This window comes from Pseudorasbora parva, chromosome 16, assembly GCF_024679245.1.
Source record: "Pseudorasbora parva isolate DD20220531a chromosome 16, ASM2467924v1, whole genome shotgun sequence".
NCBI lineage: Eukaryota > Metazoa > Chordata > Actinopteri > Cypriniformes > Gobionidae > Pseudorasbora > Pseudorasbora parva.
Genome location: NC_090187.1, coordinates 12698486 through 12718197, shown reverse-complemented (window position 1 = coordinate 12718197; position 19712 = coordinate 12698486). Strand labels below are relative to the sequence as shown.

The following is a 19712-nucleotide window of genomic DNA, read 5'->3' as shown; positions in this document are numbered from 1 at the left end:
GCATTTATAGTCCGTAGCTAAAATGTTTGAATATCTTGTACCTTTGACAGTGTTAAACATGGTGTAACGTGGATGGGAATATCCATGGAAATGATATGCAGATAAGGTTATGCAAAACTAGGTATTGGTAGCTCCATTTATGGTGATTTCAGGGAGGACTCAGTATGGAGATGCACATTTGCACAATCCTCTGCTGACTGGGATTTCTAAAAGGATTTTTGCGCAGGTTCTGCCGTAATCATGGTTTTATAAATTGAAAACTTTTGTGCGTACGCAAAATCTAGCTTTTGTGCATACATACACTTTTCAGATGAAATCTACGGATAGTTTTATAAATGAGGCCCCAGTACAGTTCAGTACGGTATGCAGATATTGCCGTTTTCATTGGCCTAAGTTGAGAATGGTACTGTAATTCCGAACCGTACCATGTTTCTTTTTTGGCACCCTTCCAATGGGTTACTTTGCACAGTAGTCGTGTAGTAAAAGGTGGAGCTAGACTTAAACCCTAGCATGGATACGAGTAGGGAGAGCAGTGATAACCCCCCTAGGGTAAATAGAACTAAAGCAACAATGTATTGCAGATAGCATTAATGTCAATATTAAAAGGTACAACCTAATTTGGGAATTAAGTCTGATTCAGGGGGAATCAGAATGTCAAATCTTGACTGACGAGAGGAGGAGCTGAGGATGGAGAAGGGTAATTAACTCCGGAGAAATGTGATAGCAACTGAAGGAACCACAATACTGAAGGAATACTGAAGTACTGAAGTATTCCATAATACTGAAGGAACTTCATATACAACCCCAAATCAGAAAAAGTTGGGACAGTTTGGAAAACACAAATAAAAAAAGAAAGTAGTGATTTCTTAATTTACTTTGACTTGTATTTCATTGCAGACAATATGAACACAAAATATTTCATGTTTTGTCTGGTCAACTTCATGTCATTTGTAAATATGCATCCTTTCCTGTCATTCAGACCTGCAACACATTTCAAAAAAAGTTGGGACAGGAGCAATTTAGGGCTAGTAATGAGGTAAAAGGGTTAAATAATGATGTGATTTGAAACAGGTGATGTCAACAGGTAATTGAAATTATGATTTGGTACAAAAGCAGCATCCAATAATTGTCTAATCCTTTAGGAGCAAAGATGGGCCGGGGATCGCCAACAAATATGTGAGAAAATCATTCAAATGTTTAAAAACAATGTTCCTCAAAGAAAGATAGGAAGAGATTTGGATATTTCACATTCAAGAGTGCATAACATAATTACAAGATTTAAGGAATCTGGAGGAATTTCAGTGCGTTTAGGATGTGATCTCCGATCTGTCAGGTGGCACTGTAAATAGTACATCGAGATTTTGGAGCATAATATGCTGCCTTCAAGAAGATATCTTTTCCAGGGATATGCGTTGCATATTTCAACAAGACAATGCAAAACCACATTTTGCACACATTACAAAGTCCTGGCTGTGGAGGAAGAAGGTACGGGTACTTGACTGGCCTGCCTGCAGTCTCGACCTGTCTCCAATAGAGAATGTGTGGCACATTTTGAAGCGCAAAATGCGACATTGAAGACCCCGTACTGTTGCCCACCTTAAGACTTGTTTGCAGGAAGAATGGGACAAAATTACACCTGAAACACTTCATCACTTGGTGTCTTCAGTCCCTAAACATCTTTTAAGTGTTGTGAAAAGGAATGGCAACATTACAAAGTGGTAAATTCTTTACTGTCCCAACTTTTTTTGAAATGGGTTGCAGGTCTGAATGACAGGAAAGGATGCATATTTATAAATGACATGAAGCTGACCAGACAAAACATGAAATAGTTTGTGTTCATATTGTCTGCAAAGAAATACAAGTCAAAGTAAATTTAGAAATTTAGAATTTTTTTATTTATTTTTTTGCATACTGTCCCAACTTTTTCTGATTTGGGGTTGTGTGTATGTATGTATGTATATATATATATATATATATATATATATATATATATATATATATATATATATATATATATATATATATATATATATATATATATATATATATATGTATTATATGCATGCTGTGGTAAACATCATATTCCTATAGGTAGACATGATCAGCTGATGCACGCTTTACTAACGTGACCGGCCAGAACTAACGCTATACACTTGATATTGATTCTTATTAAAGCTACACTGTGTGATATTTTCCCCCATCTAGTGGTGAAAAGGTATATGACCATCCAGTGAATAATAGTTTCTGTTCCTCTCAATTTCGATTTCGTTTCAACTCCTACGGTGGCCGATTTAGTCATGGCTTCCAGTTCGACCTCTTCGGTGAGTGTTGCTTCAATTGATGAGGTTACTTTTGAAAACTATTATAATTTGCACTTATTTAATTTGCCAAATGATCTATGATCAAATTAATCTATGTAAAATGAATAATAGTTTTACGTTTTCGTTATTTTTTTACCATTTCATTGCTAACATCAGCTATCAGGTTCCCAGACGAATGCAAGCTAATCTTAGTAAAGTAACTTTTATCAGTGCTATTGTTATTGTACGACATCACTAGCGTAAGGCAAACAAATTATAATGCAATTAAAATATTAATCTCATGTTATCCGTCATAGAACACGGATTTATGTTATAAGGTAAACAATACTTTTTCATCATTGACGCGAGGAAAACTATCCTAGACGTCGTTCTAGTGTTATGCACAAGCACACCATGATATAATTAGCCAAGCAACAATAAAACTTCCAATATACACGAATAGGCTGAATTAATATTACCTGTCGAGAAGAAAGCAGGAAACGTCGGCGTTCTTTTTAAAATCGTTGCTCCTCATGAGCTCTTTCCATCTTGGAAAGGCCACTTCAATATTTACTTTTGTCTCGTTGATTTGCCCGTTGCGTTGCCGTCTCAATGTTCTTTTCCGTTTCCTTGGCGACTCTGATACATATCCCGCAATGTTACTAGGTCCCCGACCCGGGTCGAATTCGGTAATCAATTCCGGGACGTGGTTGCTTTCACACAGAAGGCGACCCGGCAATGTTCCGGGAATATTGCGGGTCCGACATGCAGTTAGAAAGGGGCTTAAGAGTGACATTTGAGAGGGACATTTTGACATATTTTTGAGTTGTGGGTAGGGTTAGGGTGTGGTTGAATATTCTAGCTCAACCCATTAAGCCAAAATTAAATTCGCTCCATACAGCAGGGAGGAGCTAGATGTAAGCCCATCTGCAAATAATTTGTTTTGCACCTCCATGTAGGTTTGTAAGCCCGGTGTACAGGCCAAATTCCCAACATTGGCCCTTACCAATCATGGCCTCCTAATAATCCCCATCCACTGAATTGGCTGTATCACCCTCTCCTCTCCACCTATCACAGGTGTGTGGTGAGCGCACTGGCGCCGTTGTACTGTGGCTGCCGTTGCATCATCCAAGTGGATGCTGCACACTGGTGGTTGAGGAGAGACTCCTGACATGAGTGTAAAGCGTTTTGGGTGTACAGTAGTATATGAAAGCACAATATAAATGCCTCATTCATTCATTCATTCATTCATTCATTCATTCATTCATTCATTCATTCATGTAGCTGCATCCTTTTGTGTCCTAGAAACCACCTAGAACACTATAGCAGGCACCTTATTTTTAAAGTCCTAGTGACCACCCAGAATATTTATACAACATTTAAAGTTGTAGCAAAAAATATGAATGTTGATGTCCAGGCTTTTATTTTATGGACAAAAAGGCATTTATCAGAACATCTTTTGCTTGTTGTCTTACTCCAAGCTGTATAGGCTGGAAAGCCTACTACCAATTAAGCATATTAGGTGATGTGCATCTCTGTAATGAGAAGGGGTGTGGTCTAATGACATCAACACCCTATATCAGGTGTGCATAATTATTAGGCAACTTCCTTTCCTTTGGCAAAATGGGTCAAAAGAAGGCAGGCTCAGAAAAGTCAAAAATAGTGAGATATATTGCAGAGGGATGCAACAGTCTTAAAATAGCCAAGCTTCTGAAGCGTGATCATCGAACAATCAAGCGTTTCATTCAAAATAGTCAACAGGGTCGCAAGAAGCGTGTGGAAAAACCAAGGCGCAAAATAACTGCCCGTGAACTTAGAAAAGTCAAGCGTGCACCTGCCAAGATGCCTCTTGCCACCAGCTTGGCCATATTTCAGAGCTGCAACATCACTGGAGTGCCCAAAAGCACAAGGTGTGCAATACTCAGAGACATGGCCAAGGTAAGAAAGGCAGAAAGTCGACCACCACTGAACAAGACACAAGCTGAAACGTCAAGACTGGGCCAAGAAATATCTCAAGACTGATTTTTCTAAGGTTTTATGGACTGATGAAATGAGTGAGTCTTGATGGGCCCGTGGCTGGATTGGTAAAGGGCAGAGAGCTCCAGTCCGACTCAGACGCCAGCAAGGTGGAGGTGGAGTACTGGTTTGGGCTGGTATCATCAAAGATGAGCTTGTGGGGCCTTTTCGGGTTGAGGATGGAGTCAAGCTCAACTCCCAGTCCTACTGCCAGTTTCTGGAAGACACCTTCTTCAAGCAGTGGTACAGGAAGAAGTCTGCATCCTTCAAGAAAAACATGATTTTCATGCAGGACACAGCGTGGCTGGCAAGAAAGGGTATAAAAGAAGAAAATCTAATGATATGGCCTCCTTGTTCACCTGATCTGAACCCCATTGAGAACCTGTGGTCCATCATCAAATGTGCGATTTACAAGGAGGGAAAACAGTACACCTCTCTGAACAGTGTCTGGGAGGCTGTGGTTGCTGCTGCACGCAATGTTGATGGTGAACAGATCAAAACACTGACAGAATCCATGTTTGGCAGGCTTTTGAGTGTCCTTGCAAAGAAAGGTGGCTATATTGGTCACTGATTTGTTTTTGTTTGGTTTTTTAATGTCAGAAATGTATATTTGTGAATGTTGAGATGTTATATTGGTTTCACTGGTAAAAATAAATAATTGAAATGGGTATAAATTTGTTTTTTGTTAAGTTGCCTAATAGTTATGCACAGTAATAGTCACCTGCACACACAGATACCCCCCTAAAATAGCTAAAAATAAAACTTCCGAAAATATTCAGCTTTGATATTAATGAGTTTGTGTTCATTGAGAACATGGTTGTTGTTCAATAATAAAATGAATCCTCAAAAATACAACTTGCCTAATAATTCTGCACTCCCTGTACAATTTAACTTGTTAAACTTTCAGCCAAGCCAACATTTAAATTTTCATGCTGGGTTTTGTGTAGAATGGTACATGAGGTTGATGTAGCTTAATTAGTAGTGCATTTGAGCTACACCTCTTTATGCTCTTGCTAAATATTGAAGAACAAATACAGTCCATTAAGGAACAATGGCATATTTGGTGGATGTCGCTACCTAACTACATTAACAGCCAATTTTACAGTTACTCTACATTAACTGTCGTTTTAACATCAATACGGTCAAGTGACAGAAGTCAGGACTTTTATAGATTCAGTGTTTCTAATTAAGTTTATAGTTAGTAATTCCAATAATTCTGATACCCAACACATACTGTAAAACCAACATACAATCATAACTTCCACTTTTTGGTTGCATTCTCAGATGCTGCAAGAGAGAACTGAAGAGGAAAATAATGTTCACATGGAGATGGAGATCTTCCTAAAAAGACAACATGCAGTGAGTGGAGCACAACTTTATGCAGCGTAATTCATACAGCTTTGTTAAATAAACTAGATTTGTGCTGGTAGGGATGTGCAGAACATTGTACCCAAATTGGTATAGAGTAGGGGTGTTCAGTGTCCAGTCCTGCTCCTGGAGGGCCCCTTTCCTGCAGAGTTTAGCTCCAACCCTAAACAAAAAAACAAAACAAAAAAAAAATCAAGGTCTTCAGGATTACTAAGTGCTTTTCAATTACTGCAAAATGTAACAAAGTAAAAGTCAAAAGTATGCACTTTTGATTCTACTTAAAGTACAGATACGTGAACAATTTACTTAAGTAAAGTAATTACGTTTTTGTACTTTGTTACATTCCAACACTGCATAGAATGTACTTTTATGAATGTCATAAAATAAGTTTTAAAACAAATCTACCTTCTAGACGGTGTGCGATTTTGGATGCAGCTATATTGCCAAAAGTTTTGGGACACCTGCCTTTACTTGCACACAAATTTTAATGACATACTATTAATCCGTTAGGCTTAATATGGAGTTGGCCCACCCTTTGTAGCTATAACAGCTTCAACTCTTCTGAGAAGACTTTCCACAAGGTTTACGCCCAGATCACACCGAACGCATTTTTCAGGTTTTCAGTACGCTTTAATGTTTCTAGGCAACCCCCGAATCACCTGTACTGTCAGTCAAATCAACGTAACGGTCAACACAACGGAAGGCCCGCCTCTTCATTCATTCGATTGGACAACAGAAAATAAACGCGATGACATTGGACGCTCTTCCGCTCAGAGTTGACTTTTTTTCAACTTCATGCGCTCGGAGCGCTCCTTCAAAAACGCGAGGCGCAGCAGGCGGTTAAAATGCGAGGCGCCCAGGGCGCATAAGCAGCGCACATAACGCTCTCTGCCAACCGAAATCCATTCAAAAAAGTCGCCTCTCGCTGCAAAAACGCGTTCTGTGTGATCGGGGCGTAATGCTGCGTTCACACCGCACGCGAATGACGCGATTCGCGCGAGTGATTTACATGTTAAGAATAGGCATTCTGCGGTGCGATAAAAAAATAAAAAAAATTTTTTTTTGGTTTTTGTTGGTTTAACTAAAAAAAGTAAGTAACCTGGTTGCCTTAATTTTGAGTTTATTGAAAATAAAACTTTGAGTTAATACAATGAAGGAAATTTGTTTAATAAATAGAAACTCATAATATTATTGTATCTGAACCACATAAAAAAATGGATAAATCATGAAAATAGCACTATTTGGCATGTTTCACTGCGTCATCAGAAATAAAACACACACAATTACCCAATATGCTTACACAATCTTTGAATAATCTTTTAATAAAGTTTGTTGAATCTCAAAAAAATTTCATTGTATTAACATTGTATTAATTTCAATGACATCAAAATTATAAGGCAACCAGGTAACTTTTTTTTTTTTTTTTAATAATATTTTACAGTGTAGAAGAGCATTTGTGTTCTATTTCTATTTGGGTTGAAGTCAGGACTCTGTGCAGGCCAGTCAAGTTCCTCCACACCAAACTTGCTTATCCACGTCTGTTTGGACCTTGCTTTGTGCACTGGTATGCAGTCATATCCACAAATTCTTCCCACAATATTGCATGAAAGCATGGAATTGTCCAAAATGTCATGGTATGCTGAAGCATTATAATTTATTTCACTGGAACTAAGGGACAAAGCCCAACCCATAAAAAAAAACACAAAAACACACACGCCATAATCCCCCCTCCACCAAACTTTACACTCACCATAATGCAGTCAGGCGTTCTCCTGGCAACCGCCAAACCTAGACTCGTCCATCGGATTGCCAGATAGAGAAGCGCGATTCCTCACTCCAGAGAACACATCTCTCCACTGCTATAGAATCCAGTGATGGCGTGTTTAACACCACTGCATCTGACACTTTGCATTGCACTTGATGATGTAAGGCTTGGATGCAGCTGCTCAACTATGGAAACCAATTCCATGACGCTCTCTACACACTGTTCTTGAGCTAATCTGAAACCCACATGAAGTTTGAAGTTCTGTAGCTATTGACTTTGCAGAAAGTTGGCTGACCCCACTCTGTAATTTTACGTGGCCTACCACTTTTTGTGTAACTTTTTGTACCGTTTTGTGGCTGAGTTGCTTTTTTTGTGCAATTGATTCCATTTTGTTATAATACCATTAACAGTTTTTCACAAATGACTTATTGCACAGGTGGCAACTTATTACGGTACCACGCTTGAATTCATGAGCTCCTGAGAGTGACCGATTCTATACATCTGTGGCCATGGAAGGGATTAGAACACCAGAATTCTTATTTGGAGGGGTGTTCCAATACTTTTGGCAATATAGTGAATGTTGCTAACGATGGAACTTGTGACCTATTGTTAGCTAACGATAATTTGGGAAACGCACCCCAGAATGTTCCCGTCTCATCACAAGAATTGCCGTGCTGCTCACCACGTAAACTTTTGGTAATGAATCTGAATGACTGAAGTGTCTTGTTGATTATGCTGGGAGTTATGTTTGTAATCCCTTTAAATAAGCATATTCTGGTGCAAACACATCATGATTAATTGCTGCCACTGAACTGTTTGTGCCTAAAAGAGCTCACAGGAAAAGTTCCAGTTTTGGATCCAGCGGTATGAGAAAGACATGGAGGAGAAGGAACAAGAGATCTCTGCTCTAAAGAATAAAAGAAACAACAGCCAGGCACGAATTCAAGAGCTGTCCAAAAAGGTTTTTATATGAAATGCATCTGCGTTATGTTTTTACTCTCACCTGGTTTTCACTCCTTTTAAAATCCCTTTGAGAGAGTCAGTATTAATAAGCAGCAAATTGTAAAATACCTTTCTATACCTCAGTGCAGAGACATGCAAAAGGTTATCATTGAGGACAGGACGGAGAAGGAACATTTGCGTGCACAGCTAGAGAAAGAGCAGAAGGAAAAAGATTCAGCAACTAAGGTAAAAATAAAGCTTCATTTGAGGAAAATAGGTAAAAGTATATTGGCTATGAGAAGATATATCATTGTATTACTTCATAACTTTCTTAGTAGATGCTTATGTTACCAATTACCAGCAACTTCATTATATTGTTTAAAGGGATAGTTCGCCCAAAATTTAAAAACCTGTCATAATTTACTTACCCTTATGTTGTTCCAGTTTCTTTCTTCTGCTGAAAACAAGTATATATATTTGAACACCCTGCTATTTTGCAAGTTCTCCCACGTGGAAATCATGGAGGGGTCTGAAATTGTCATCGTAGGTGCATGTTCACTGTGAGAGTGTGACAAGGCCAAAGAGTAAGGCATGAGGACACTAGCTTTCCAACAAAATAATGGGTTTTATTTTACCCCCAAAAATACACAAATAAAGAATACAAATTAAATCAATTAAATCTAACAAATAATCTAGCTAGACTTAAAGGTAGGAAAGGTAGGAATTGGTTAAAAAACGTTTTTTTCCAAGCTTATTTAAACTTTATATATCAATACATAATTAAAATGTAAGTACTCTGAAAAAGAAAGTATAAAAATTGAGTGTATGTAGACCTCTCACGACTGTTTTAAAGACAGCTCATTATTTCCATTCACTCCACCTTCTCCCTTCTGGGCTCTTTCCAAAGCCACGCCCTCAAAATACATGAACGCGCTACACCGACCGCTCTGCTGGAAAACGCATTATTTACCTCAGACGAGCAGTGTGCATGTAGTGACAACATGTCAGAATCACATGTAATAAAAAAAAAGATCTTTATCAGTATGAATATAAACAAATAAGATGTCTTTTAGTACTCACTATCAAGCTAGAATGGTAAAGTTTAAAATATATTTTGTTTGATTTGGTAACGAGCTAGTTATATTTGTAAGGCAAAGTAAACGGGTAGCATCATGTTTTTCCAATAACATCAGTTATACTGTAATGAAGATGAATTTCGTGTAAGATTCATAACATGTATTGTGTTTTGCATGTAAGAGTTTCCATGATGAAAGCATTGTTGATTAGTAGTAGCTAAAGCTAACTTAGTTCTAAAAAAAAGTTCCTGGATGCGGTGTACTAGCTTTTACACATGCATTTTGTTATCTAAAGTTAATTTTGCGAAATTCAACACAACAGCGATCAACCTGAGCTAAGCATATTGAGTATTTATCATCTCTACTAATGGCTAAGTGTATAATATTGTAACTTTATGCTAAGTAATGTTATGTCTATATTAGGCAGCTTCATGTGCTCTTGATACATGCTTCATGAAAACATAAACCAAAAAATGTATAATCAAAATGAAAGATTACCTGTCCAGCAGAAATACAGCAGCAATGAGGCGTTTTTCTGGTCCCTCAGTTCTCACCATCGTTGAAAAGCCACGCAGATATTTACTCGCGTTTGATTTCTTTGTTTATCCAAAGACTTTCTGTGCATTGCCTTTTCTCGTACTGTCTTCCTTTTTTGCATTGTTTGCCTTCGCTGACTGCAAAACCCTGCACTGGGAATTTTGAATTAAAGCCCTGCATTTATGCTGCATTTCACGTCATAGCCTACCTAAAACGCGGGCCGGGCTTCGGGCCTTTTTTGGCTTATCCTTCGTTTTATATTTATTTTATTAATAAAAAAAAACAATGAGATGTTCTGCGCTGGTGGAAACAACACGAGACCATAATAACGCGACTGTCAAGATGGCTCGCACAGTGTTCAGAGCATAGGTTCAGAGTCCGCGCCAGCAGCAGCAGCGCGCGTTTCTTGTGAGCGTGGCGTTTCTGTTGCGTGTCATCCGCGGGGCGTCTGCTGCTATTAATGTACAGTACAGGGAAGCCCTATACTTCATGTTAAATATAAATATATTGCCTATTGATACAGCAATGACAACGTCGGCAGTAGCCGGCCCATATACCATGGTATTGACGGCAAAAGGCTACATAATATTTCGTTCTGTATTGACAGGTTTAATATTTCAAAATCGATAATTAGCCTATGTTGTTTTTTTATTATTACAATTAGGCCTATATCTGCATTTATGTTAACCTACAGACTTTCAAACATGAAAATGTCATTTTTATTAATATGTATTCGTGTCAAAATGGCATATAAAAATCTTTTACTATTATATTTCGCCTGGAAACACTTCCAACACGCTTGCGTGTCGCGTGAAAATAGGCGTATCTTCTATTTAAAGCATGCACGCGTTTTCCACACGGCTCCGACCGACGCAGGCAGTATCTAGTTGTTTAAACCACATGTATAAATTTTACTCCTGGCAAACGGTTAAAAAATAAACGTGCGAGCGTGTTATGGGCTATATGTTGTAGTCAGATAGATATGATGGTGCTGCAACACTCATCTTCAATAAAAATGAATGAGACTACATGATCTTACCAGTGCGCTTAGGTCGCTCTCTCTCTCTTATGTGGTCTTTGAATTTGAAATGAGCTGCTGAATAAAATATATCTTATGCTTTCGTTGCTGTAAACTCCGTTAAATGAGCACATACCACGGGAATTGAAGATCGGATTTACATTCATTTTGCGTAGGTGTAAGGTAGGCTATAAGACAACCTGCATGTTCTTTTTTTATTTTTATTTGTTTAGCTCCGTTTGCGAGAGCCGCGAGCAGAATCAGCCTGCCTCAGCTCGTCAAAAATGCCTTTTACTGTGGTGGTAATAGTAGGCGAAATTAACTAACATTGTGATGCTTGAAGTGTTTTATATCTATGGATTTTAGGCAAGACAAATCAAGAGTTGATTTGAGAGACTAAATTGATTAAATATGCGGTTAGCTCACTGTCGGCCGCTGGCCGCTTGGTCGTCACTTAAAAAAAATAAAACTTTAATTTAACAAACAAATAAATGCTCTAAACATTTTTCTAAATTAACTTAATAAAGAAACGAAACAAAATATAACTACGTTGACATTAAAAACAAAACAGAACTATTTTAATGACTGCTACAATGTAAAAATAAATAAACAAATAAATAAATAAATAAAAAACACGGGCTCCAGTCGGACTCGGGCCGAGAATTTTGATAAGCTGTCGGACACGGGCCGGGCTAGGGCCTCAGCGTCTCGGGCCAGGGCCGGGCTAGGGCCTAGATTTGAGGCCCGTGCAGGGCTCTATTTTGAATGCTCTTTCTCTGCAATTATTTTGCCTAGGATTCTTACCTTTTGAACTGCGTAAATCAAACGAGCGCGCACATGTGGGCAGATCCTGTAGCGAAAGCGGTGGTCGCCATGGTAGCGAGAGAGAGTGACAGTAGCCCAAGCCAATCATTTGTTTCGACCCGAACGAAAATAATGAGCGGTATTTATTGCAGATTAAAAAGTCTAGAGTCACTCGGTTTTTATACTCTCCTTTTCAGAGAACTTACATTTTAATGATGTATTGACATATAAAGAAAGTTTAAACAAATTTGGACAAAAGTGTTTTAGATCAGTCCGTCCTACCCTACCTTTAAATAAACTGAGGTCAGCAAACAAACTTTACTCAATATGAAGAGATACTCAGGTGAACCTAACAGAACAGACTGACCTCCTAACTGAAACAAACGACAGGTATATTAGGCAAACGGTGAACTCACTTAAACAAGACAAGGGGAAAACATACAATCAACATTTTATAAAGCAACAAGTTATTTGCAATGTACCTAATTTAAAATAAATATTATAACAAACAACTCAAAATAATAATAATAATGCAAACCAATAAATGTTAATAATAACAACTAGTAAACCTCCACAAATAAAATTCAATTTCCTACACCCCCTCCATGACGTCACTTCCACTTGGTATCGACTAGCGGAACTCTCCGGCCATAAATCTCCACTGCTGCATGATCGTCACCCCTTTTGCCCGTCGAGACCACGGCAATGGATGGACGCACACACCGCAACAAGCGCCATTACACTCAACTCCAACCCACCTCACGGTAACTTAAACTCAATACTATACTATTAACTTAAAAGGTAAATCCATAAAAGGAAAATAACTGTCAATATGAATGAATATGTAGTGGAATGTATTAGAGAAGAATGCATGCGCTGTGAGTGGATGAAGGAATGCGTGCAAATTACCCTTATTAATGTGTGGCCGCGGGTTCGGCCATCACAGAGACATAATCTAAAAAACAAAATAAAAATCCAGAAATCACAACATATGATTTTTTTAACTATTTATTTGTATGATACAGCTGCAAATAAGTATTTGACCATCTGTCTATCAGATAGAATTCTGACCCTCAAAGACCTGTTAGTCTGCCTTTAAAATGTCCACCTCCACTCCATTTATTATCCTAAATTAGATATACCTGTTTGAGGTCGTTAGCTGCATAAAGACACCTGTCCACCCCATACAATCAGTAAGAATCTACTAACATGGCCAAGACCAAAGAGACAAAATTGTACACCTCCACAAGGCTGGAAAGGGCTACGGGGAGAAAATGAAAGAAGCTAAACATGACTGTCAATCTCTCTCAGACTGGGGCTCCATGCAAGATCTCACCTTGTGGGGACTTAGTGATCCTAAGAAAGGTGAGAAATCAGCCCAGAACTACACGGGAGGAGCTGGTCAATGATCTGAAAAGAGCTGGGACCAACCTTTCCAAGGTTACTGTTGGTAATTCACTAAGTCGTCATGTTTTGAAATCATGCATGGCACGGAAGGTTACCCTGCTTAAACTAGCACATGTCCAGGCCCATCTTAAGTTTGCCAATTACCATGTGGATGATCCAGAGAAGTCATGGGAGAAAGCCATGTGGTCAGATGAGACCAAAAAATAACTTTTTGGCCATAATTCCACTAAATGTGTTTGGAGTAAGAAGAATGATGAGTACCATCCCAAGAACACCATCTCTACTGTGAAGCATGGGAGTGGTAGCATCATGATTTGGGGGTGTTTTTCTCCACATGGGACAGGGCGACTGCACTGTATTAAGGAGAGGATGGGCCATGTATTGCGAGAATTTTGGGAACAACCTCCTTCCTTTGAAGGAGGTTGAAGATAGGTCGAGGCTGGGTCTTCCACCATGACAATGACCCAAAGCACACAGCCAGGATAACACACCAGACCTATACCCAATAGAGTATCTTTGGAGGGAGCTCAAACTCTGTGTTTTTCAGCGACAGGCCAGAAACCAGTGATCTAGAGAAGATCTGTTTGGAGGAGTGGGCCAAAATCCCTCCTGCAGTGTGTTCAAACCTGGTGAAAAACTACAGGAAACGTTTGACCTCTGTAATTGCAAACAAAGGCTACTGTACCAAATATTGACATTGATTTTCTCAGGTGTTCAAATACTTATTTGCAGCTGTATCATACAAATAAATAGTTTAAAAATCATACATTGTGATTTCCATAGTATTTTTCCCCCCTACAATGTAAGTCAATGGGGTCCATCAACTATTTGGTTACAGACATTCTTTATGTTCGTACAGGTTTCGAATAACTTGAGAGAGATGACAAAATTTTCATTTTTGGGTGAACTATCCCTTTCAAGAGAATTGAGTTTGTGCAGCTTGAATCAGTATTGGTCAGAATTTAATTGAGAATTCCAGTTTAATCCCTGAATAATAATAATGAAGACGAAAAAAGCTACAATAGTTTCCTATACACTTTTGTTGCTTTGCCCCTTAAAAGAATCGTCCGAACATTTGCAATATGGGAAAGAAAATTAAATCCCGTAGGTATGTCTAATTACTACTATACTTAATTCTCTTTTGTTTCATGTATCTCTTTTCAGATCCAGGCCTGGTGGCGGGGTACTCTCGTACGCAAAGGACTGGGTTCTCCTAAGAAAGCAGCCAAATCCAAGGCTAAAGGTGGCAAAAAAGGCAAAACTAAGAAGAAATGATAACTGTCACAAAAGACATTTATAGAGGCTGCAAAAATGTATAACATAATAAAAGGGAAGCAAGTCATTACCAAAGTGACAATTTGATGATCAGAAATGTAACTTTAAGATTTTTACATACTGAGAAACCAGGGGCCTCATTTATAAAGCTTTCCGCAGATGTAATCCTAAAAGTGTAGGTGGGGACAAAATCTCATCTGCATATCATTTCCAATTTTCCATGCATATTCCCATCCATGTGACACCATGTTTAACACAGTCAAATGTATAAGACATTCATTTATATATATATATATATATATATATATATATATATATATATATATATATATATATATATATATATATATATATATATATATATATACACATTGCTGAAAATTATCTAATTCAGAGAGTTGACCAACTTGCTACTCTTGGAATTTTCTGATCTGCAGTATCTTTAAGGCAAGAAATTGTGTCTCACTTTATTCAGTACCTATATGCATTAGATGGAAAACACCTTTTTTATTTTTGAGGATGAATCATGGAGTGACTACATTCAAATCATGCAGAACATTTATACGTATGGTGACCATTTAACACTTTAAAGAGCATCCATAAAATTCAATGTACAGTGTCATGTTGTATCAACACTTGGTGTACATTTACGGATTTGGCAGACGCGTTTATCCAAAGCGACTTACATTGCATTTGAAGGTTTTTGTTAGTTCTTACTTTCCCTGGGAATCGAACCCATGACTTTGGCGTTGCTAGCGCCACACTCTACTGGTTGAACTACAGGAAAGCTGTAGAAGCAACTACTTTAATATCCTACACGTTCTCGACACATATTGACGCTTGGTCAGGACCCCTCGGCATCACTTTTTAACGCACATCTTTAAGAACATTTTCTGACGTGCAGGGAAGTCCATTGATTTCAGTTGACACAACTGGTCACAAGACATACAAGAGCCAATGCAATTTCACTATCAAAGCTGATGTAATGTTTCTTCGGGCAGCAATTTTGCATCATTTTTGGCCAATGGAGACGCTGATCGCTTTTGGGGATTTACTTCACACAAATCAATAGTTTCGTCTCGGAGCACTTGGAATATTTGTACTTTTTGAATAATTTGTGCCTGCAGTAGAATCTGCCTGTTATATCCTGTGTTTTATATAATATAATACACAAATGGGTAGGTTTAGGGATGGGGTTTGGTATAGCATAAATAGCTAAATAAATCAATGGAGCACCCTGTGCGTTGAAAAGTGCCTGACCAAGTGTCAATATGTGACGAATTGGGAGTGAGACCAGGTTGTAATATCCCCATCTGGTCACTCAAGTCAAGGTGTGCCATTGCTAATTCTGGGCCACATTGTGGAAGGTCATGGAGAACGGGCCAGTATCTCCATTCATTCAATCTATTAAAGGGGGGGTGAAATGCTGTTTTATGCATGCTGAGCTTTTTACACTGTTAAAGACTTGGATTCCCATCCGAAACATAGACAAAGTTTCAAAAACTAATGTTGGACGTTTGATAAGAGTATTTCTGTGTCAAAAATACTTCTTCCGGTTTCTCACAAGTTTCGGAGAGTTTTTTTCAAGTATGGCTCGACGTTAATAAGAGCGGAAGGTCCTTGTATGGGCCGTACGGGCTCTTCTCCCGGTAGGGTGCGCACACGCGTGACTAGAGCGAGAGAGGAAATGCACGGCCATAAAAACTCTCTCAGGTGCAGATCCAGTCGTCCGTGAACACTAATGTCGCGCGCCGCGCTCCACTTTATTCCTATGGGTGACATCAAGCGACTTCAACGCTTCAGCACAGCATTCCGGGAAGGCAGCGCTGCATTTGAACCGATTTGAACACAGAAATGACGGGAAGCTTCACAACATCGCTTCAGTCGCGTCTCAAAGTGGATTTCCACGCCACTGGTGTCAGGACTTCACCAAATCATACCAAAGAAGTGTGTTTTTGACGGAGCAGTCCCAGCGATAAAGGTTCGGTCCTGCTTTGGAAGCAGCCGGTGAGTAAAACTGCTTCAAATGTCTCTGCTGTTGGCTATCGTCGCGTGAGTAAACATCAGTAAACGACACGATCGCGTGCTTCGTCATTCAAATGTGCTAACGTTACTCCATTGCTGTTCTATGTATAATGTTACACTAGTCTGACGTGCAAAACCATTTTGCTTGCTCTGCTAATGTTTAGTCGCATACAATAGCCCATAAACCGAATCATGTCCTCATAAACTGCGAGTAAACAAGCGCAAATGTTGACAGGCCACTAAATACAGAACATACCACAGAGACGGACGTCCTGCTGTTGCTGTTTCTCCTGTTCAATTTATTTCAGCCTCAGATTTGATTCTGGATCAAATATCTATTAGCTGAGATACCCATGGGTTTCTCCACGCTTGAGGACGTCACCGCTTTGCGCGCTCTTCATTCTTTAGCTCCGCCCACTCGATACGCCTCCAGGGGCTCGTTTTTTTTCCGGAAAGACTTGGTACAGCCCATATTTCTTTTATAAATATAATAAAACTAAAGACTTTTTGGAGATATGAAGGATGCAATACTACTCTATAGGTACTCAAGATTGACATGAGATTGACTAAAACTGAGTGTTTCACCCCCCCCTTTAAGGAGGCAGAGTTGCAACTTCAGTTCTCCTCTGGCTCTGACATCAGTCCCCATTCTGTGCATAATATTGCCTCTTCTGACTGAACACACTGGCCCTGGCTTTAGTCTGGACCCACAGACTAGCCGTGGCTCTCATCCCAAACCTAGTCTTGTCTCCAACACTGACAGTGGCCCTATTCCTGACTCAAACATGGACTCAACCTGATCCTGACCCTCTATTTAACACTGATCCTGAGGCTTTCCTTGATTCAAACCCTCATGCTCACCCTGGTCCTAGGCTTGTCTCAAACACTGACTGTGGCCCTATTCATGACTCAAACATGGACCATCGCTTTCATCCTGGCTTTATTCCTGATTAGGATATGGACCCTGGTCATAATCATAGCAATGACACTAACAGTTATCTCTGTGTTAATGTTAATCTTAGTCTTGACTCTCTGCCCTTTAGCCCATTTTCCTCTGAACCTAATTTCATCAATTATTAAGATTTGTGTTTATGGACATGTATGTTTCACACTTTTAATAAACACTATTTAACAGTATTGTTTGTTGTTGAATTTGCTGGTGTATTTCGTAGGTATAAGCCTTAAATTTTACAAATATACTGTAAAGAAAAACCAATGTTTTTTATGTTATACAATACAGCCTCTTGCAATTATGACAATATGACAATATTTTTGGTAAGTTTATGATATATAATAGATTTCTCATAATGTAATTTGTTATTATATTATGAGCTCAAGATTTTTTAAGTTTTGAGAAAATTATTACATTATATACATAATTATTACAATAATAATGTAATACTTATTAAATTATGTGCAGTTTCTACATTATTAGTTGCTACACATATTTTGTATTTAACTGCCCATATTTTAATTGAAGAAATGTCATAATAGCAACACTATGAATGCAAATTTAATGATTACACTTAGGTTTTAACCAAGGCAAAGATGTCTGAAATGTACATCTAATTTATTGAAATACTGAATAATACCATTAATCACAATAATTATGAAACTTAAAATAAGTGTTACACTAGTAACAACATGTCTTCTGTGTCAATTCTGTGTGGTCACCTTACCCCAAGGGTCTAATTTTTAACTTTTTGCTTCAAAATAAAAACCATAACTTTTCTTCACAAATCTAAAATCAGTAATGTGTCCACAAATACCTCATTAATATAAATATATAATACAACCGTAATACCTAATGCTAGGTTTGCACTTGTGACACTAGGTGGCACACAAACACCATCCTACATCACCGATTTCAAATACCTTGATATAGGACTTGAAAAATCGCTGTTGTAAAATACAAAAGACTCAAGAGCAAGGTGTAGAGCCGGGGTTTACAAACGTGTGTGGCACCATTGTGTGTTTTGTGTTAGAAGGGAGGCCCACTGTCTTTGACTTTGAAAACCCCTGACTTTTTTTCTCAGACATTCAAAAAAAGTGCAATATTATTATATACAATAAATATTATATTACTAATAATGGAAGAGGGAGTGAGACAGGATCTTTTGAGACTTTTTATTCAGCCTGAAACAATTCAAGCTACACTGAAATTGTTGAATTACTTGTGAATTTACTTTAAAAAGATGTGTCAAGTGGTTGCACAAAACTATATTGAGCACTGTTTACAAATAACAATTTAGTTATATGAACAAAATAAATTCAAGTAAAGCTGACAACATTTCTTTGAGTAAATACAAACCATTTGAATTAGACACTGTTAAATAATATGTATATGTGCAGTTTACTTAAAAATGATTACGTAAAGGGGCAATAAACACATCAATTTATCAATTTAATTTACCTTTAAAACATTTAAATAACCAAAAGCATATTTTTAGAAATAAAATGCAAACATAGCTAATTGGACAACCCAAATTTAATTGAGAGCAGTAATTCCGTCCAATAAATTTGTGTACAAGTGCCCACAGCCTGAACACAGGCATTCTTCTGCATAATGGTGACCACAAACTTACAGAAACTCCTCAATGTCCAACATAACTGAACATTAAACACGGATATACACTAACAACATATTTCCCTTTACTGAAAAACACATAAAATAACACTTTAATCCCTAAACGCAGTGCCTTGTAAAGCATGCTGGGAACTACAGATCCACTGCCCAGTTAGTTTTGTCAGTATTTTTGACACAGAAATACTCCATCAAACGTCCAACATTAGTTTTTGAAACTTTGTCTATGTTTAGAATGGGAATCCAATTCTTTAACCGTGTAAAAAGCTCAGTATGCATGAAACAGCATTTCACCCCCCCTTTATATTTGGCCTGTATCAGATACAGGTCTGGACAGCTGACGCTTTGTGATGATTACTGTTCAAAAGCGATCTGCTTCACGTGAGGGGGGAAAATAATGTATATATATATCTGTTTAACAACTGCATTACTATCACTCAGACTGTTGTTGCCATTTAGTCTTCTTCACCGAAGCCAAACTGTTAATTAGTTCCTTTATGTCAGGCATGTGCCAGAGTGCTGTAATGGGAACATGTGACCTGTGTTCTGTTCAGTGATCCTGTGTTCCCTGACCACAGGAAGCAAAACCATCTGT

The 19712-nt window shown here is 38.3% G+C and overlaps 1 protein-coding gene across 3 annotated transcripts in view; it reads left to right on the top strand.

Moving 5' to 3' along the window:
* iqcg (IQ motif containing G) overlaps positions 1-14735 on the top strand; it is a 30770-nt gene extending 16035 nt beyond the window's left edge. For all 3 annotated transcript variants that reach the window (XM_067419680.1, XM_067419681.1, XM_067419678.1), the window contains exons 6-9: positions 5601-5675; positions 8279-8410; positions 8536-8637; positions 14398-14735. In XM_067419680.1, the coding sequence (XP_067275781.1) occupies positions 5601-5675; positions 8279-8410; positions 8536-8637; positions 14398-14508 (420 nt within the window). In that variant the 3' untranslated portion in view covers positions 14509-14735. The remainder of the gene's footprint in view (positions 1-5600; positions 5676-8278; positions 8411-8535; positions 8638-14397) is intronic.
* Positions 14736-19712: the final 4977 nt, after the last annotated feature.